The sequence below is a fragment of the Coffea arabica genome, chromosome 5c (assembly GCF_036785885.1).
Source record: "Coffea arabica cultivar ET-39 chromosome 5c, Coffea Arabica ET-39 HiFi, whole genome shotgun sequence".
NCBI classification, from domain to species: Eukaryota; Viridiplantae; Streptophyta; class Magnoliopsida; order Gentianales; family Rubiaceae; genus Coffea; species Coffea arabica.
The window spans coordinates 39,172,138-39,193,968 of record NC_092319.1 but is presented as its reverse complement, the minus strand read 5'-3'; the positions used below and the strand labels follow the sequence as shown (position 1 = coordinate 39,193,968).

General features: G+C 36.9%; 2 protein-coding genes and 1 long non-coding RNA gene across 3 annotated transcripts; 1 reads left to right on the top strand and 2 right to left on the bottom strand.

Annotated features, from left to right (window-relative positions):
- Nucleotides 1-768: 768 nt before the first annotated feature.
- Nucleotides 769-4,946, bottom strand: LOC113689423 (putative late blight resistance protein homolog R1A-3). Its single transcript, XM_072050064.1, has 2 exons — nt 4,731-4,946; nt 769-4,329 (listed from the first exon to the last, which is right to left on the bottom strand). Exons 1-2 carry the CDS (start codon nt 4,944-4,946, stop codon nt 769-771), a joined length of 3,777 nt encoding a protein of 1,258 aa, XP_071906165.1.
- A 5,345-nt stretch (nt 4,947-10,291) lies between these two features.
- On the bottom strand, nt 10,292-12,867 carry LOC140007734 (uncharacterized). Its single transcript, XR_011815117.1, has 5 exons — nt 12,001-12,867; nt 11,817-11,918; nt 11,697-11,737; nt 11,142-11,268; nt 10,292-10,587 (listed from the first exon to the last, which is right to left on the bottom strand). It is a non-coding gene; the product is annotated as an uncharacterized lncRNA (long non-coding RNA).
- Nucleotides 12,868-18,515: 5,648 nt separating this feature from the next.
- On the top strand, nt 18,516-19,799 carry LOC113687427 (O-acetylstemmadenine oxidase-like). The gene is made up of 2 exons (XM_027205038.1): nt 18,516-19,467; nt 19,633-19,799. The coding sequence occupies exons 1-2, from the start codon at nt 18,516-18,518 to the stop codon at nt 19,797-19,799; spliced, it is 1,119 nt and encodes a 372-aa protein (XP_027060839.1).
- Nucleotides 19,800-21,831: the final 2,032 nt, after the last annotated feature.

The following is a 21,831-nucleotide window of genomic DNA, read 5'->3' as shown; positions in this document are numbered from 1 at the left end:
AAAATGTTTAATAAATAACTTTACAAAAAGTTTCATAATCTTTCTAAAGCAATAAATAGAGCTTTTAGGATTATGACGATGCTCAAGTGAAGTCAGGTTCAATGTTCGAATCTAGAGTCTAGTAGTTGGCAACAAGAAGAATGTAGGGATGGATGGAAGGGTTTAAAAAAAAAATACTTTGGGTTTCTTTCTTCATCTTGTACAACAATGAATTTTGGTATGTGCTTGTATCAAAAGTTATTTTTTTTAACTACCGGAAATCCCCCAAAAGTATATTGTTGCAATTCAAAGTTCAAACCAATAAAGACAAATAAGTTCTTGGAAAATTTGCAAACTCAGATCAGGTATTTGGGGTACAAGATTCACAGGAACAACAAGAAACTTGCAAAGAAAACAAGAACAACTTGATCTTGATTGATGCTCAACAGATACAACATAACCAGTATGTGTACAGAAGTAAAGGGTTAAAAAAGAAAAGTAGACTGAAATGGCTTCCCAACCAAACCAAACACACTTGAAAAGATCAGTCATCCATCATGAAATAAGGATCTTCAGATCAGGTATCTCCCCTGCTTAATTGCTCTTCCTGAATTTTCTCCAATGAACTGGTACAGTTGGGACATTTAGACACCTCAATTATCTCAAGAGTTGATATATTTTCCAAACAAGAAGGGATCTCCTCCAAAATCTTGCAGCCTTCAGTCCTCCAAAAAGAAAAACTATTAAGTAAAGGACTTAAAAAACTTACTTGAGAAGATCAATCGTCCATTATGAGGTAAGGATCTTCAGATCGGTATATCCATTGCTTCTTTGCTCATCCTCAATTTCCTCCAATGAACGGGCACAGTTGGGACATTTTGACACCTCAATTATTTCAAGAGTTGAACTATTTCCCAAACAAGAAGGGATCTCCTGCAATGCATCACAGCTTTCCAACACTAACTTCTGGAGACGAGGAAAATAGTCCTGGTCCTCGTACTCATACTCGGAGGAGGCTGTCCACTTCACAATGTTCAAGGAAGCTAATTTCAAGAAACGAACTTTAGGGAACTTCTCTGCTTCCATTTCCCATATTTCCCCCTCAAAGGCTTCCTCGAGTAATTTGAGCACCTCAAGATTTGGCAGATTTCCAATTGCTGCCATTTTTCTCCACGGCATGCCAAAATAAAACAGGGTCAACTTTTTAATACTCAAAGGAAATTGGAAATCTATATGAAATTGCTGATAACCGTATAGGACGCGACTCAGACTGAGTGATTCCAACTGACTTAGACTATCCATTGCTACATGATATTCAACATCTGGCTCGAGATTGACAGAGCATCTCAGCTTGCGGATATTTGGAAACTTTCTCAACAGGTTGCTGATGTTTTCCCCAGGATCGAGAGACAAACAGGACAAGAAATCTAAGTCACGCAACTGTGACGAGTTGTCAAGATTGTCGCTAGGGAAGAAGAAACAATGATACTTATCGAACTCATCAATTAGTTCTAAATGCCTTAGTTTCTTCAGGTTCCATATGGTATCTGGTAGTGAAACTGAACAATGACTTGAAGAATTTCGCCAAATCAAAGTTTCCAAGTTCGTGAGATAACTTATTGATGCTGGGACGGGAATGCCATTACCTAGAATTGCCAAGTACCGCAGGTGAACAAGCCGTTCTAGTTCTCTAGGAAAAGTGCCTCCTAGATAAATTTGGCTCAAATCTAACACTTTGACCAGTTTAATGATGTGAAAAATGAATCGAAGGTCAAAACTACTCTTGTCATCATGACTGAATAATAATAGACTGCGTATGGCAGGAGAAAATAACCTCAAGCTGTCAAAGTGCTCAACCTTAGAATCGATGCATAAGCGGCGTAGGTAGCATGGCACAGTGAGAGCAGACAAGTCATCATACCTACGTACCCGCTGCAAAAGCTTTTCTTCTTTGGCTTTTGTCACACAAAACTCGTATAACAAATCATGAATGCGACAGCGACAAGCTTTGACCCCATCAATGGATCTCGGTTTGGAAACTATGACTAAGCTTCTGCTAATAAGTTCCATCAGGTAATCATTTGCCACATCCTCTGATCTCTTGAGCTGAGTTTTTTGAACAAAACCTTCAGCGACCCATAGAGAAATCAACCTCTTGGTATTGTGTTCATGGTCTTCTGGAAAGGCTCCAAAATAAAGAAAACATGCCTTCAAAGTATCAGGTAAATGTTTGTAACTCAGCTCTAATGTAGCGGTACATTGTTCCGTACTAGAAACATTCCTTGAACTTAAACCTTCCACAGCTTCTTTCCAACCATATCGGTCCATCCTTGAGAGAATTCCGGCAAGAATGACAACCGTAAGAGGTAGTCCTTGACACATTTCCACTACTTGCTGTCGAATTTCACATAGTTCTGGAGAAGCCAAATCTTGTCCAGGATATAACTTCCCTTTTAGCAAATCCCAGGTCTCATTAGGAGTGAGTTGACGAAGAGAGTATGGTTCATGGTCGAGTTTGTCTTGCGGAGAAACACCACGGAGCCGACTTGTCAAGATAACTCTACTTCCATTTCCATCATCAGGGAATGAGGCTTCCAATCCGTTCCATGCATCAATGTCCCATACATCGTCCAAAACAATGAGATATCTGTTTTTCAGCAAACGTCTTTTGACTTGAAGAGCCAGATCTTCTTCACCCATCTTAAAAACTTCCTCAGGAAGCTTGGACTCAATACAAGTCAAAATTTGAAGCAACAGATTTCTCTTTTGATATATTTGAGAAACAGTACACCAAGCACGCTCATAAAAATGGGACTTCACTGAAGAATTATTGTACACTTTTCTAGCCAAAGTTGTCTTACCGCATCCCGGCATGCCCACAATGGAAACAATTTTCACTTGGTGTGATCCATTTCTGAGTTGATTGATTATCGATGCCGTCTCATCCTCGAATCCCACCACCACATCATTGACTATTGGCTTACTTCCTTCTTGTGGCATGTGATTGAATCTCTTCGTTACTTCCTTAACTTTTCCACCAAGTCTTTCACTATCACAAATCTTCAAGGCCGCAGCTTTAATGATGTTCATTTCTTCTAAAATGGAATGAATGGACATTGAAGAAGAATCTAAGATATTTCCAGTTATTAAGGAGTCAATAAGAAACTCTATCCTATATGCCACCCCAACAATACGATCCCAAATTGCCTGGATCTCCTCATCTTCATTGTGCAGCTCCACAATTTTCCACAGCAAAGAGCGTAAACAAACAAGTTCTTCCTGGACTTCTTGAATTGGATGATCGATCAAAGCAATCGAACCAGCCTCAGAACTTGTCACATCCATCATCTTTTCTAGAAGGGAATCAACAAATCCCAGTCCATTGGTCTTAGGAAAATTGAATGATGATGGTTCTGGACGCTCCTCTGTGATTACTGCATCGATGAGCTTAATTATTTCCAATAACTCAGAACACACAAGATCCATATCCTTGGCTTGTATAGCGTCTTTGATTGCATTCAGAGAGAGTGGGGAAATAAAATCTCTTCCATAACAGTCCACGACTCGAGTAGGATCTCTTACTTTCTCATCGAACTCCTTTGGCTTCTCCTTCAAAATGATTCTCAAGGAATTTAGTCCCTCGTAAAACATTTGCAGTTGACGCAAAATCACAGGACAAGTACCATGCTTTAGTTTCTCCCAAAGATTACACAGGAGAGAATGGTAGAAGTCTCTCAATATGCGCTCATCTGTATCTCCGTATGATTGTCTTGATAATTTTGAAGCAATCAGGGCCTGGATACAAGTCTCAAGGACTTGCGGTTCAACAGGAATAATCTTCTGCGGCAGTTCCGAAATGCTTTCCTTGATATCCTTGGGCGATCCGAAACCCTTCTTAAACTGGAACTTATAAGAGAGGCGTGCTGCATTGATAGCCACAGCTTCAATGTGAACCAACAAAGGTCCCAATTCTATGTTTTCAGCGCCGTGCAGTGTGACAAAACGGATGAAGTTTTTCATGAACGACAGCTTCTCTTCAAGGGCTTCAATTAGATGCTCTTCATGTGCCGGCAACCATGACCAATAATTCACTAGATTCCTCAAAAGAGAATCCATGAATTCCATAAGGTCATCTTGTCGAACGACCGAATTACTGGACTGTCGTGACGAGGAACCCAAGAAAAAGACATACCATTCGCAAATTTCTTGTTCGAAGGATTTAATGGCTTTTTCTAAATCATCGACCGCATCCCAGGGCTGATCAGAAGATTGGATCTCCTTTGCCCACTTGGGAATGGCATCTCCAATCCGAACTGCCAGAGCTTCTAGGCTTGCATTATGATTATCTGCCTGGTTCTTTTTGTTGTCAAATGGTAATTGCACACATGGTTCGAAGTCTCGGCCGAGACCGAGACGACTCGGCCGAGTCGTCACCGTCTCGGCCCCTACCGATACGATACCGTGACGAAACGATACCGAGATACTTGACTCGCCGAGAAATCGGCCGAGACGTCACCGCGACGGATTGACTCGGCCGAGTCACACCGAGTCACTCCGAGTTATCTCGAGTCAAGATGAGAAATTAGCCGAGTTACACCGTGACGGATTGACTCGGCCATTTCTTTTGCTATTTTTTATTATTTTTGTTTATCATACTTTTTTTATATTATTAACAATTTTTAGAATATTAAATACTTTAAAATTTGCGTCTCACCGAGACCGCGACCGATATGCCGAGACCGATGTGGAACGTTCCGAGCCGCGACCGTGACCGCGACCACGACTTTGAACCATGATTGCACATGATCGTTGCTGTATTTTCTCGCACACAGAAGAAATGTTCTCAGATGTCTTAGCATGCGTTTCAGGTACTTCTGCTGCCCATCTGGAAATTCTGGACAATCGTTCTCCAGCGCTTGCAGATCATCCAATATGGAAGAAATACAAGTGACACTAGTGGAGGCCATCTAATAAAAGGAAGATTAACAAGGGAACCAGAAGGTATCGATCTCAATTTTAGAGATGAAGCAGTTCTCAAATATGAAAGGAGATAAGAAAGATCTGCAAAACCTCAAAAACAAGTGCTCTCTTCTACAAGAGTTTTAGTGGCGTAATGCACCACAGCTGGCAGCATGTTCGTTTAGTACCCCTGTGGCAGGTCAGCACATACGTGATAATATATTATTTGGAATGATTAACTAGTACTTAATAATTATATTAAACTAACATTTGAATAATATTTATGATGACCAGATTATTTGAATAATATTAAAATAACACTTGAAATATTATTTGAAATAATTATTGTGGTAATTCTGATGATATAATATATGTAAGATAAAAAATATTTGTTAAAAAGATAAAAAGTTAATTGAGAATTGTAATTGTGATAAAAGCAAAATAATATTTGTGAAAAAATTTGCTATCAAGCACAATAGAAGTTTTAATGCTGTGTATAAACTATTACAATTCAATTTCTAGTATGATGTTCTCTAACAAATAGAAGTTTTAATGCCTTGAACTCTATTGATTGCCATGTTTATTGCATATTTGCCTTGCCATCAAACACCGGCTTTTCACATTGAAATCGGTAAGCACCACAATCTCACCAATTTCACTCCTATGCTTTTAGATTAACTAGAAGGAAGTAGGGTACCCCTGTTTAAGATTAGATTAGATTACCTTGGAATTAATTATTAGTATTTATTCTGATAATTTTGGTGGTTGTTAATTGTAATTCTGTTGAATGGAAATCCATATGTAGTGATAAATATTATTATTATGGGTTACTTGTAATTATAGTTTGAAAAATACCCAATTCAGCATTCCTGCGGCTGTCTAACCAATCAAAAAGGGCTCCCTTTTGAGTACTTTCATGACTTTTCTTTGCAACTATTTTGGTAGTGCCCGACAACTTTAGGACCATTACTTCTTCATCCAGTGCCAGTCTCATCTTCTTTATTTTTTTCGAAGCAAATTTGTGTGGGTTATCACCTCCATGCAACAACAGAGCCTTGGACAGCATCAGCGACCTGCCCAATGAAAAAGGTACAAATGTGACTGTTAAAAAATACACATAAAGCAAGAAGTCTTTAACGTGATTTTTTTGGTAATGGTATAGTACAACTCCTTTTTCTTTTGATTTATAAGCGGTATTTTTAGGGTGCCTGTTTCACAACAAAGAATAGTTAATTACTGGATATAAACATTGAAAGAACTCTTTGCATTTTGCCTAGGATTACGTGCTTTCATATGTTGGCAAGTGTAAAAGCCATATTTGTACAGCCCGGAACATTTCCCTGAAAAATAAATATTTGTTGCACTCATGAGATTAGATATGGGTCTCCTGTTTCCATGGCTAGGGAAGCTACTTTAATAAGATCATATAAGCTGCAAACAACAGCTAATATATGTATGATATTTATACGAAGGTAGACTATATATAGTCAAGGCAATTCCGGCCCAAAATGCTTGCCAAACCTCGTCTTCTCAGGGCGTATGATGGGCCCTCCGTAACTCGCCGACCTTGGCATCCTTCTCTCTAATCTTTGGTCAACATCAGTGACTTGCCCAATGAAAGAGACCACATCCTATTCCTAATTGTAATGTGACTTGCCCAATGAAAATAATGTTTGTGGTTCGATTTATGTATATTTTTTAACAGTCACATCTGAAACTAAAAATTGCTAGTAGAGTTTCTTATTTATCATTCAACAACATAATTCTCACATCAACGGTCATCTTTCCAGCTCGCTAAAGAAACAAATTAATATAGTAGCCTTCCTCCGAGGACTAGGCGTTATTTTGGCAAAAACATCTATGTTGCTCTTACAACTCATGCCATGCTTTAAGAATCACTCGTACTATTTACATCTCAATTAACCGAAGCAAAAGCAAGATATTGTCGGCAGCAAATTTTTATGATCTTTCAATTATATCCTTTTCCTTCGCATCCATGGGTTACATCTTGATGTCACTACATCCTCCATTTTTGAAAAGTTTTAGCATCAATCTTAACTCTTGGGTGCCATTTTCGAATAACTCCACTAATGTCATTCATTGCATTAATACTAGTATACGGTACGTGAGTTGCATGTTGAAGTATTTATTCCGGTGATACTCGTGCCAAAAATATTTTTAAAGTGTGATATTCAAAACAATCAATTAATGAATGGAATCTATTGAGTATCACTTGAGTTTCTTAGTCTATTTAATTGAGTATCAACTATTATCTGATAATCTAATACTAATCTTTTGATTGGGAATTGAAAAAAAAAAACACCTTCAAAATCTAAGCTAACTTAATATGTGTAATAGTTTTTATATGTCCTAATACCATATTAGTTTGAAAACAAACTTTATTTTTTAATTATTTTACATGACTTCGAATGGCTAACTTTTGTAAACTTTAATCCTAATTACATAATGGCATTTGTATCTCTATGTCCACATTAAAGCGTACACATAAACTATGTTGATACATTTTCTTATGTTCAAAGATATTAGGTAGACACTAACAAATTCAAATATTAGAGTAGAGGTGCTTTATTTTGTTCCACTGTTGATCAATATCTAAGTTCGTCCAAAAATACTCCTGCTGTGCGCACGTAGATCGCTGGTTAACATCATGATTAGGTGACATCTATATTTGCAGGACAACTAATGACTATGACATCTTCGCAAGTGCAAGTGCAGCAGCAGCCGGCCTGAAGCAGAATTGTAGATTATTTCCAAAAGTAATGCAGACAAGGTCATTGATAAATTAAACCAAGAAGAAAAGTGGCCTTACAACAATGACAATATGTCAATATTGAACCCTTTTTTTATATATTATCAGTTTGCAACCTAACAATTTTTTTATTACTGTAATCAGACTATTGTCAAGCAATTATTCTGATTGAAAGAGACGTTGCACCTGCTCTCAATTTTAATTTCATTGGTTAATGTGAAAGTTTCCTTGAAAGCTTGTATCCGGACCAGATTTCAGCTTAGATGCCTTGATCTCAATATTTGTTTAGCATGCGCATTTCCTTTCAGACTCCCCATTTTCGTAAAGGATTCAAAATTGTATCCAAGATTGTTAGCCTATGAATGAGTACTTCCATTGAAAGATGCCAGGGGACAAATGTTCACGTAACAAGATCCATTTCAAATCACCGTTTATTTAGAAAATGCCAAAGAGAAGGACAAGAACTATTTTGAACCAGAATTAACTCAAGCAATTATCCCACCAAAATCAAACGTTTAATGTGCAACAAAAGTACAGTTTGGGTGCCCCAATATTTAGTCCATCTAATATTTCGATTAAAACAAAATTTGTCTTCAACGCAATTTAAGACAACTAACGAAAAATCACAATAAGTAATAGTCAAAATCAAATTGATGTACCTCAACAATTTTGATAATCTATATTTTTGTTTAAGTACACCAATTGCATGGGTATGTTGTTAATACCTCACAAATCACTTATTATTCAACCAAGGATGGAACAGGGGGGCTGCGGAGGAGCAGCCCCTTCGCTCCCCCCCCCCCCCCCCCCCCCCCATAACCCCTAAAACTTTCGGAATAGTCCTAAAGGGAGTAAGACATTTTATCTAAGATAGATTAATCTCCTCCCCTCCCCCCCCTCCCAACATGCATATCTATTTCTAGTTCCTCTTAATTACTCTTCATACATTTATCTATTTCTTGTCCCCCTTAATTACTCTTTTTATAAGACTCTTATAGCAAACAAACAAACTCTTATTTCCTTCTCGTAATAGTGTAGCATTAGTACAAATGGGCTTATAAATGAATCGAATCAAACTTTTGATCTATTGGGCTCGATTCAAAATATTAAATAAATTCAAATTCGAACTCGAATCCTATATGAGCTCTAAATTTGAGATCAAGTTATGTTACAGACTCGATATTATATTATTTCCTCCTCTTATTATATTGTTTGAACTCGAACTCGAATTCAAACTTGCCAAAAATCCACCCTCAAATCGAGCCCTTAATGTGTTGAGTTCAAACTATTTGTTAAATGCTCAATTCATCCATAGCTTACAACGAAAAAATAACTACTAAAAACACACTACATGAAAGTAAATAAAGGAAATAAAAGGTAACAGAATTCACTTGAATTAAGAATGTACGAGGATTAGTTAAAAAAATACAAAGTCACATCTTTTTATCTAGCTTCTCAAGGATCGACTCTTTCTAAGCTCCATTATTATGCTTCAAGTATCAACTGTTCTCAAACTCCAGTTTTGCAAGGCAAGTTTTTATTTTTATTTCCTTCAAACTTTTTTGTATTATATTTTAAATTGTATTATTGATTTTGAAATAGTTATTTTTATTTTGAGTTTGTTGTTTTAGAACTACGTAATGATTATTGCTTCTATTAATATAAGAAAAAAAATAAACAAAGCCAGTAATATGAATTATTGATCTATTAGTTTACTAGGTAGTTATTTCTCGCATTGATAGGAAATAGAATGGTAGGGAATCCAAATTTTGTAGTTTGGTTTATACTTTGTCTTTTATTACTGAAATTCTTAATTTTCATTTTAAATTTACCATGCTTTATATGCTATAATATGTGTTATTACTATATGTTGGATTTTTCGCCTCCCCTAAACTAAAGTTTTTAGTTCTACCACTGTATTCAACAATATCCATTTAACTCTTTGGTAGCATCATGTAAAGTGGAAAAATTGATCCCCTAAAAAAAAGTATCTCCAAGCATTAGTTAATATATAAGCACAACAAGTGTCTAATCACTTTACATAAAATTAATAGGGGATTTTGTGGCCAAATTCGAAGCCACAAGGGGAATAATTCTATATTTTTCACATATTCCACGTTTCTAGCTAGTGTGCATATAGGCTGATCACCGTGACTATAGTTGCTTTTTGTCTATTTTTTGCTTTACGTAAAATCATAGCACTACAACAAAAATGATCTTTAACGGTATTTAAAAGTGTCAGTATAGATAATCTAATCTGACACTTTACCTTTCCTCACACCTCAGACGAGTGTCGTCGGCTCGTAGCATTCAAATGTGTCAGGAAGACTATGCTGTTATAGCATCTCATCTTTCAACAAAAATCCCTTTTCTTAATAATCGAAAGTGTTAGGATAGCTATAATCAGGAACAAGTAGGAGTTTTTTTAACTGAGCTATGCTGACACTTTTAACTGTCAGGAATTTTTTTTTCTTTTTTTTTTTTTGATATAGAAGCAACCTACAGGTAGTGCTCCCTGCTATACATTCCGTCAATCAGAAACCCAAAGGACTTGTAAAATTATCCCAAAGAATAGAATGCATATAGTAATCTAAAAGCAAAAGTCAATGCTCAAATATAATTTGTTGAACTAAAAGTCAGTAACAAGTACTAACATAGCAAATCCCTAACAAGTACAAACTTGAAAGATTCTCTTGTGCACAAACTAAAAGATTCTCATGTGCACAAACTTGAAAGATTCTCTTGTGCACAAACTAATAAATAATGCAACATAAACCACAATTTCTGGGTATCATAAAGCCAGTTATGCTCAAATTGTATATTCGATCTTCTGCAACCGCAATCTCATCCTCCCTGCAATTCAGTTGGGACATGGTAAGCTGCAAAAATTCAACCCCAAGTTAAACAGGTTTCTCTATCAAATGATTGCCAAGATACTTACATGCATGCTAGCTCTGTTTTATGCAACCTCAAACACCTATTCATACAACGTATCATTAATGCACAACAAACAACAATTCTCCAAACCTCCCCCTTTTTTCCACATACAATAATTTGTGCATTCGAATTTGTCTGATTCTAATCTCTCTACATAGCTAGCAGTTGCCATGCTACTAAAGAAAAACTTCAATCCAAGAGCATTAAAGACTGCCTTGTGATAGCTTACTAGCTGTTCACTTTTCTTTTCAAGTCATTGCCAGACGATCACATGGCCTTGTATCATGCATTCTGAAAATGAAATCTTACTTTAGTTTCATTTTGTTCTTCTTGCTTAAATACTAGCTATCTATTGTGACAAAACCAAACACATTCAACTGATATGCAACATGTCGTCTAGATATAAGATCCAAATGCTAGATATATTCCACATATGTAATTCGTTTTATTTTTGTAACAAATTATCCGATCCATGTTTGACTTAAAACAAACATACCCCAGCTGGAGAAATGTGTCCGAATTGTTGAGGTCCTGAGGACAACTTCCGGCTTGGTCGCTTAAGCGGGTGACTGACTCAGATGAAAGCCCTTGTTCCAGCAGAGGTATTTGGTCTTCCGATGAGCCTGCTACGTGCAATTATCAGTCAGAAAGGCAAAAGATTGCAGCATGCTCATGTAGAGGAGCGAAACAAAGAAATAAAGGAAAAGGGAAACTATCACGTCATGCACTTTCTATCTCAACTTCACATTCTCTTCCTTTAATAATGCTTCCTACAATTCATTTTACGAAGATAAGTTAGCAACCAAGAACACACATTTAAATGCAGTCAACCAAATGACATTCCATTGGAATTTTTAAGTAAATTGCTCCTAAAGCATTATTGTTGGTTACAAATGATCTTCAATATTATGAAAGCCCAATAACACTTTTTTATCTCCAGATTCTCAAATTGAAGATTTCCCATTTTGTTATGTGTTGAAATATAGAATAATAGAAAATGATTGATAGATAACATAATAGAAACAGCTGATAAGGGTAATTTGTCACTAGCCTTTTTCTTGAGAATACCAATTTCTTCATGAATTTGTCACCCTGAAATCCAAAAAACATAGTACGTCAACACTATGCAACAATTGAAAGACCTTGAAAGAAGACATAACATGACAAGAACCTTGTTTTTGGCAATACGGCTTAACCCTGCTTCAACCAATTTTTCGAGTTTAACCAAGTCTTCCATGCTCAGTCCTACTAGCTCTTCACCTTTGAGATGTGCCTGTTACACGTGGGATGGTATCATAAGTATCACAAAATAACGAACCATCCTCTACAAGATATCTGATGGTAGAATATTGTACCTCAGTTCTGCGGTTTTCTCCTTGATTTCCTCAGAAAGCATGGCATGGGTATGATTCTCATGTATAAACACACAAAATTTCTCTTTCAACACAAATTGGAGTGAATTAATAAAAGATAGAATAAGATTCACAGTAGTCATATCATAGCAGTAATTATTTACTCTCATCACTCTCCAATCACTCTCATCTCTCTGTTCGCTTCCTTACAAATTTCCTTCTTTTTTCATTCGAACCTTCTGACAAACAGGTAGTGAGTATGAAAAGTTTTGAAATTTCTTTTTCATCAATTCCTTATACGGCCTGAGCTTGAATTTTAAATATAAAACTCTACTCAAACCTATGATCAATTCCAACCACTTAAAATCGATTAACAAGATGAAAGTAAAGCATAACCGACATGATTACAGACAGAGAAGAAAAAAATACAATTAAGGGAGAAAAAAGGTATAAGAGTGCGGGAAACTTTACAGTGATGATTTCCGCTATAGTGGCTGGACTCCAGTGAGACGATGGCAGCAAACTTCGCCTACTTTACTCCTCGGCACGCTCAACCTGAATATCTAGTCAGTAAGGAAAAACATGGGGATGGGTTTCAGAGGAAAGAAGAAAAAGGAAAGAGCACGAGTATCTGTTTTCTTATTCTCTTTGTCCTAGCAAAGAGAGCGAAGGCTTATTGGTGCAGGTGTCGTGGTTGACGACGAGGGCAGAGAAGCGGCCGAGTTAGCATCTGAAAATGAGGGAGTGGGATGGCGAAGGCGGAAGATGGAAGAACCAAAATGGGGGAGTTTTAAGAGATAGTTTGCCGAGAAAGAGAGTTTGTGCGAGAGATGAGAAGAACCAAAATTTTGCTGGCCCATAAAATGAAACTTTTTAGATTTCACTAAGTGTTTTGGCAAAAGGATCTTTCGCCAAAATCAAATGACATCGTTTTATGTTTAATTTTTTTTTGGTGTATCTCACATTTTCTCAAGTGTCATGATAGGAAATCTAAAGACACATTATTATTTTTATATTAGATAAAATAAAAAAATTAAACTATATATTATTAAATTGATAATAAGTGTCATGATAGAAGTGCTATAATGACAAAATTCAACAAGTGTCCTTATAGGCGTGTCAAAAAAGGTTATTTTTCTTGTAGTGTAGATAGGTTAATTAGATATTTTAAACAATAGGAGGATTGTGTGACAAAATGCAAAATTATGAAAGATAAAGTTATTTACTCCATTCGTGTACATCTAGTCTATTATTAAGAGAAGGAAGAAGCTGAGGATTTTGCAATCACTCCTTACAAAACCTACGCGTTCTATCATCTTTCTGCTTCACTACACCAAATCCCGTTTGGTATAGTACTAAAATCTTGATTTAACTCCTATACAAACTTGTGTTTAGTTTAGCTATCTTGAAATTGATGACCGGTTTTACATCCTATGCAATAACATTTTGTTGCCTTGTGGAAAATAGGTCATACTGCTTTTATTTTATTTGAATGCATTTATTTTATTTGAGTACCTTTATAGTTTATATCTTTGTTGTCCCATTACCAATGAAGAAGACAAATTGTCACAAGTGCTGGCGCTAGCAGCGCCCGGCTGTCGGTTATATTCAAAAGTTGTGGAGACAAAAGATCATTAAGAGATCACGCCATTAAAATTGGTATCAGAAACAATGACAATATTATTCTTTATATATATATATATATATATATATATATATATATATATATATATATATATATATATATAATTTCCAGGCAAACATACAAGTTGAAGAAATGAAATTCTAAATGTAAACTGACATGGAACGCTACTGACTAATGGCAAATAAGATTTCATGTTAATATATAGTGAGATATAGAAGTGACAAAGTATATATATGGTGGATAAATAGTTTTAGTTAAATGGATAGTGGATCAAATTGATCCAATCCAATTAAAACCATTTAATAAATGGATCTAAATGGATGTCATTTAAATGGATAGTGTAAAACCATGATCCATCCAATTATCCATTTACTTTCCCAAATCCTAAATTTAAGATGGAAATGTTTTTTTCCAAAAAGATATAGATCCCCAAAATTCTATACTCAAATCACCTAAAAACCTTTTGGTAATAACAAATACTTGTGCTATTACTCTATTTCATTCTTCATAAAAGCAGTTTTAAATTATTTTAGTTCTAAGAAAATGTAACTCCTATGGTCAATTTAACCTTAAGTCAGTACTTAAAGTATCATCTTGTAAAGTAATGAATAATTAATAACCTGGCTACATTATTATAACTTTTGGGTGAATTGAATATAGCTTTACAATGGAAAGAAGTCTACTTTTTGACAGGTTGTCGAGCCTGCGCAATAATAAATACCTGTTTAAACAAAATATAATTTCTGTAGATAGTGATAAGCAGGGTCGAATTCACAGGAACTAGGAGTAATTCATTTCTGCCAAAGTTCAAGTTATGGGGAGATTTTATAGAAATTAATAATAAGCTATGCTAATCGAATATTGCAATTAAATAAAATTAAATGGCAAATAGTAAAAACTCAAATAGTATTGGACAGGCTCTAGTCAAGAAGCAATTTCAGAAATGGTTCTCCTAATTGATAATCGATGCAAAAATAATTCTACATATAAACTAATAAACAAGTTAAAATTGTCAAACAAGTGATGACAATCAATTTCTCCTTAATTATTGATAGTTAAGGTACGACCATAGCTATTGCCCTAATTGCAAAGTAACCCTAGGTACGACCGTAGAATTCAATTTCGCAATTGTTTTAAGATTTAGAGAAATCCCGTTCTAACCAAACAAGGGTCGTAACGGTCCCCGTTGATAGACATTTCCTTCCAAATATCATGATAGTGAGAGAAAAATGGTTCTATGTAGTCACAAGTACTCTCAACGTACTCCCTGATCTCAACATATTCCTGAGTAATGAATCCAAATGCCAAATTGAACTGAGTAATAGGAAAATTGAACTCTTGACCTATTAGATGAAAATGAATCACATTTGGGGTATCGACAGTATACCCCGTAGGCAAGTCAAATTCAAAGTAGAGTAAAACTCCCTAACTAGTTCGACAAAGACGGGATAGAAAATATTAAGATAAGGTCGCCAACCAATGGCGGTAAATATCCGCTCAACCTCTTCCCTTATATCCAGTGCACCCATGACAAGTTTTTCACAACATTTACAGGAGATGATGCACCACTCGGAGCACACAGCATATCGCTGCTTATCAGCGGCCCTAGTGAAGTTTAGATGACCCCCAAAGTGAGAGGCTGTAGCAACATGGACACCCTTACCCCAACCTAGACGTATTCGCACACCTAAAGAGGAAGGTTGGTTGGTAGGTTCATTCACAAGAATGGTGGGTTAGGGTGGAGTAGGTTGAGTGTTAGGGTTTCTAGATGTGGAGGTGGACCTCGGCCTAACCATTGTCTCCAACTATCAACCCAGTCAACAAAAGAAAGCCAGCAAATATACGAACCCAGTAAAATAGATATAGCAACTATGGCTATTGCAACAATCAATTGAACAAGTGTCGTTGTCTCTCAATTGAACAGTTAGATGCACATATGAGCCAACAAAAGCTCAACAACTACCCACATAAGTCAGCAATTGAATCAATATTCAGATAACTTTCAGCAATTCAATTCGACTCAATCAAGTAATAATGCAGCAGAGGAATCCTCAAGTGAGTCCAACAATCAATCCCTGCAATTGATGCTCTAAACAATCAGTTAAGAGTTGAAAAGGGTGAATACCTCCACACCGACGACTAATAGAAGTGATATGCGACGAGGGGAGTAGCGGGTTGGGAGAAATGGGACGCCGGCTTGTGTCTTGATCCGGATGGCGGCGACGGCAACTCCCAACCAAATGGGTCCCGTGAAGCACGAGGATGGCACGCGGCTTGGTGAGGGGGATGGTGTGGAGCTATGGTGGCATGCAGTGGTGGCAGTGACGTGACAGAGGCGAGGGAGAGGTGTTGTGCGGGTAGCTGTCGACGTCGCGAGCGATGAGGCAGTCAGCTGGGACGGCGACCTGGTTCGGGAGTCAGTGGCACAGCAGGCGCTGCGAGTCACGTAGCGACAGTGGCGGCTGTGGGTCGAGGGAGATTGAGAGTTGCAGCGTGCGTTGGTGTGTGCAGGATGGTGGCCCAAGGCGACGAGTGAGGTGAGCGGCAGGGGAGAGAGAGAAACGGCGGCGTGATGGTGGCGGACACGAGGAGGACGGTTGCGGCTTCGTGGGTTTCGGCCAAGAGGGAACCAAAAGAAATAGGGGAGAAAGAAAAGAAGAAAAGAGAAAGAAAGAAAAAGAAAGGAAGAAGAAAAAGAAAAGGAAGGTTGCGATTTTTTTTTGTAATTTTAAATTCAAATTTTAAAATTGAACTTTAAAAATTTAACCGTAAACGAAAATTTTTCTTAATATTTGTTATTTTTTAAAAATTTTTAAAATTTTTTTAAAATACTTACCTTTCTCTCGAACATGACGTGGACACGTCAAGAAGGCAAGAACCCTTCTGATGAATGTCCGTTGAGTTCAAAGTTACCACGTGCCAGGTTGACGCGGGTGCGCCATAAGGGTGGAAACCCTTCAGATGGGGAGTTTGGAAATTGTTCATTGCCATGCACCCTAGTAACACGGGCGCGTTATGACGGCAAGAACCCTTCTGATGAAGAGTTGTTGAATTAAAAGTTAATAGATTTGAGTCTATTAAATGTTCCAAGTCAATACTTAAAAAAAAAATGAAAGAGCGAAATAGACCACAAAATATTAAAAGGCTTACAAAAAAAAGGGAAAACATACCCGTCACCTTTTTTGTTGTTTCCTAAGGGCAAAGTAGGAGAATTCAAGTAAATAAACAAATATTTTTGGTACCAAAAAGTTTGGATGGGGTTGACTTTAATCAACACCGTGGGTTAGGGCATGCTTCCGACACTGTGGATTGTTTACAGGAATTTTTACAGATTGACCACCAACGCAGCCTTAAAGGTATGTGTTGTCTATCAACACATCCTTATATTAGCAATTAGATTTGAACATCCGATCTTTTGTAAGGAAGAGACCAAAATTTGCTAGTCTATACGCCAAAGGTACACAATAAAGATACAAAAATTAGGGATTAGTATAAAGTTCTAGCATTCTTTTTATCTTCTAAATTGTGGCATAGAGAATTTACAAAGAATGAGGGATTGATGTCATATTGAAACTATTTAGGGTTTATTTGATAATTCAATTCAACACTTAAATTTAATCTTTTAAGTTACTGATACTTTAGCATAGAGAATTTACAACTTTTGTGGGACAAAATAAAATTAGCTTACATTCTTTGTGTTGTGTCCTAAGTGCATGTAACCGAAGAGCCAAAACAAAGAATGAGGGATAGATGTCATATTGAAACCACTTAATCATCATGCTTTCAAACACATTCTAATTCAGGTTTTGTATATTTTTAAGGCTTATTTAACATAAGCCCACATGAAAGACACTGATTCTAAAGGTGAAATGAGTTGGTAACTAGTAATGTACGTATTTAATGACAGATTGGTCATGGAATTTGGAAGGCAAAAAAATCAAGCAACATAATATGAGTTGACGAGATCACATAAAAGCTATTAAGCTAAATTAAATGAGACAATAATAGATATTAACCTTAATATGCATGGTTCCTTGGTGAGACTACATCGAAGGTTCTACAAGTTCGACGTTTGGCTCTTTATTGCCGGAGGCAACCCTGAAAGAAGGACAAAATAAATGGCTCTTTTGTAAAAGACATTCCAAAAAAAAAAAACATTGACTGCATATATGTCTTGAGCAAAGAATAAGTCTGCCTAGTTATTAAGTTTAAAACTACCAAAATTTTTGTCCCAAGTTGACTACATAAGAGAGCCCCAAATTTACAAAATTATATTAAATAGGCAGACTTGTATATTTAATTGATACAAGATTGGGAATGCAAAAAATCTTAGATGACCAGAACTGCGTATTTGGAGCTAGCTAGTGTCTTCACTAACGATTTCTTACAATGCAATAGAGAGAGTACAACTTCTTTTTTTTTTTAAAGCGGGCCTGCAGGCCAACTTTACATGTATTTCTTAATTTATATGACAATCAGTCCCGGTCAATTGTAATGGATAAAAATAAGACGAGCAATTCATAGCTTTTTTAAGTCATAATTCAGAATATCATAGAAATGGTGACAGAAATGTCTAAAAGTTTTGTCATTCACTGCCTTGTTTTCCTTAATAATTCCATCATCATACTCAAGTTCGTTTCCTGATAGCTTCATGCATTGCCTTTCTGTCAATAACTTCTCATCAAATATCTCAGTGCTGAATGTTCTTTATCTCCCCAACAACTGTTCTTATTTACCCATCGTGAAATCTTCAATCCAAAATCCTAGGTTCTCTGTATCAAGCACAAAAGCAAAACCTTTGACAATAATCATTCCTCTAGAATACTCTCACATTCAAGCAACAGTCATATGTTGCAAACGAGATGGAGTACAAATGAGGATTCGAAGTGGCGGCCATGATTTCGAGGGCACATCCTATAAGTCTGAATTTCCATTCATCATACTTGATCGAAATCTTAGGTCAATTAGCATTGATATTGAAGGAAATAGTGCTTGGGTTGAGTCTGGTGTAACAATCGGCGAATTGCAGTATTCCATTGCTGAGAAAAGTTGTGCCCATGCCTTTCCTACTGGGAACTACCCAGGCGTTGGTGCTGGTGGACATTTCAGTGGTGGTGGTGTAGGTAACCTGATTAGAAAGTATGGACTAGCTGCTGATAATGTCATTGATGCAATCATGGTTAATGTAAATGGTCGAATTCTTGACTGGGAATCGATAAGAATTAATCTTTTTTGGGCCATTAGAGGAGGTGAAGGAGCAAGTTTTGGGGTTATCCTTGCGTGGAATATCAAGCTCGTGCATGTTCCACCTGTAGTCACTATTTTCCAAATATCCAAGACTTATGAGCAAGGCGCCGTAGATCTTATCGACAAATGGCAGGGCATAGCACACAAGCTAAGTGAAGATCTGCTGATTTTCATAACCGTATCATCTGGAAATGGAACTCCAACAAAAGCAATGTTTCAGTCATTATTCCTTGGCAAAGTCGATCAGCTTCTTAAAGTGATGGAGAAAAGCTTCCCTGAAATGCGATTAAGAAAAGAAGATTGCTTTGAGATGAGTTGGATTGAATCCGTATCCCATTTTCCTAAGTATCAAAGAGGGGAAACTATAGAAGCCCTTAAGAATAGGATACAGCCAGTACCTAATTATCCCTTCAAAAGCAAGTCAGACTTAATTCATAAACCTCTACCTTATAAAGCAATAGACGAGATGTGGAAATGGTGTTCAGAAGTAGACTTTTCTACAATTATAATCTTTCATCCTTATGGTGGGATTATGAACAAAATATCAGACTCAGAAACTCCATTTCCATACAGGAAAGGTGTGATTTATGAACTCCTATATGTAGTGACCTAGAAGGACGATAATTCTAGTGGATCTTCACAAAAGTACATGAAATGGATAGAAGGGCTATTCGAGTCCATGACTTCTCACGTTTTAAAAGAACCAAGAGGTGCTATTGTGAATATCAAAGATCTTGATATAGGTTCAAATGATGTTTATGGGATTGCTTACTTTGAAGCTAAGGTATTGGGATCAATGTACTTCAAGAATAACTTTGAGAGGCTGACACTTATTAAAGGTGCAGTTTATCCAGACAATTTTTTCTACCATGAGCAAAGCATTCCTCCTCTTGTTTCCCATGCAAAATGAAGACATGAAAAAGAAAACTAGATGTTTCCCCAATGAAGCTCTTTCTGAAGTGTAATAAAACATCATGTTTATCAATTAGAAATGTAATTAAAGACATTTCCTTAAAGGTATATGTTAGGAAATTGATTTAATTTATTTTAGGTAGGTTTCTCATTTTGTGTATAAGTAACTAGTTTTCTAATGGTTTAGTTACTTGGATTAGTTGTCCAGTTATTCCTATTTGTATGAGTTTAAAAATTAGAAATTATTTCTTATTCCATATTTGATATTTTTTTCTCAAACGTTAGATGTCATATTATATATACTCACTTGATAATACAAGGGCTTAATTACAAAAAAAAGTCTCAGCCTTCCAGTCATTGTTGGCTGCTTCTACTAACCAAGTTGGGTAGTTGTTTTCCCAATCAATGTCATTAACTAGCTGTGTTGCAAATTTTGCTAGCCTATGACTTCCTACATTAGCTGATCTAGACACAAATGAAACTGTGCACTGTTCAAAACCTTTCATTAGGTCCTCAATATCTTCTCGAACGGTTGCTAAGTGATCGTCCTGGACATTGTTGCTGAAGATCATGTCAACTACTGCTTTACAATTTGACAGCACTTCTATCTTTTCCCATTTCGCTTGTCTTGCCATTTGAAGAGCCATTCTAATAGCTAGTGTTTCTTCCATTAGTGCCTGTCCCTGCTTTAACTCCCTTACTCCTCTAGCTCTCAAAATCTCCCCTGTCAATTTCCTTGCTATTATCCCCTTTCCCGTTCTGATCAAATTTGAATTTATTGCCGCATCTGTATTGATTCTGATGACACCTTCCTATGGTGGATCTCTCATTCTTCCTTGCTGGACAACCCGTTCTTCTCCCACATGTTCCTTGCTTTGTTGTCCTGTAGCCTCTTCATATTCAGCCCATTCTTGTTGTGCCTTCCCAATAATCTCTCTTGCCTCTCATTTTTTTTGTTCAAAATGGGTCCTATTCCTTGTTTTCCATATTTGCCAAAGTATGTTGGCAGTTAGGTTGATTCTTTCTTTTCCATTTGCCACTGCCTCTGCCTGATTCACTGCTTCCCACCATCTCCACATATTATTTTAAAGATCATGCAGTCCTTCCCATCTCACTGGTGCTATTTTCCATACAGTTTGGGCTATCGGGTAGTGGAAAAACATGTGCTCCATTGTTTCAACTCCCTCCCCACAGACACTGCAAATTCTGTCCCCCTTCCCTGTTCTATTAAAGACAGTCTCTTTGGTAGCTAAACTATTCTGTAGACTCCTCCAAATGAAAAGTTTCAGCTTGTGCTTTAAGTTCAGCTTCCAGAGATGCTTCCATATGCTATGCTTCCTGATTTCCCAATTTGTTTCCTCTCCTGCACTTTTTCTCCTCTTATCTCCTTTCTTATCTTTCAGTACATTTGCATAGGCTGTCTTCACCGTGTACACACCGGATTTTGAGAAGCTCCAGAATAGCCTATCCTTTCTTTTGAAACAACTAAGTTGCATGCTGAGTATCTGAACTATATCCTCTGGATTGAATATTTGTTGTAGAATTTCTGCATTCCATCTTCCATCTTTAATTAACTGATTTACAGTTTGAATCTGGCAATTTAGAGGACAGCTTGTGGATACCTTGCCTGTACTTGAACCCATAATCCACCTATCCTTCCATATGTTTATCTGACAACCATCTCCTACTCTTTTCCACAGACCTCTTTGTACCAGTCTCCGTGCACTGTGAATGCTTTTCCACGTCCATGATGCTGATTGGGGGGGGGGATTACTATCTAGAGCATTTGGGGCCTGTAAATACTTAGCTCTGAGCACCTTACTCATCAGTAGATTTGGAGAGGTAATAATTCTCCAAAGCTGCTTGGCAAGTAAGGCTTCATTAAATGCTTCCAAATCTCTAAACCCCAGTCCCCCCTTTCCTTTTACTTCTGATAATTTCTTCCAGCTTATCCAATGCATATTCCTATCTTGTTGTGAGCCTCCCCACCAGAAGTTCGCAATACCCCTGCATATATCCCTACATAGTCC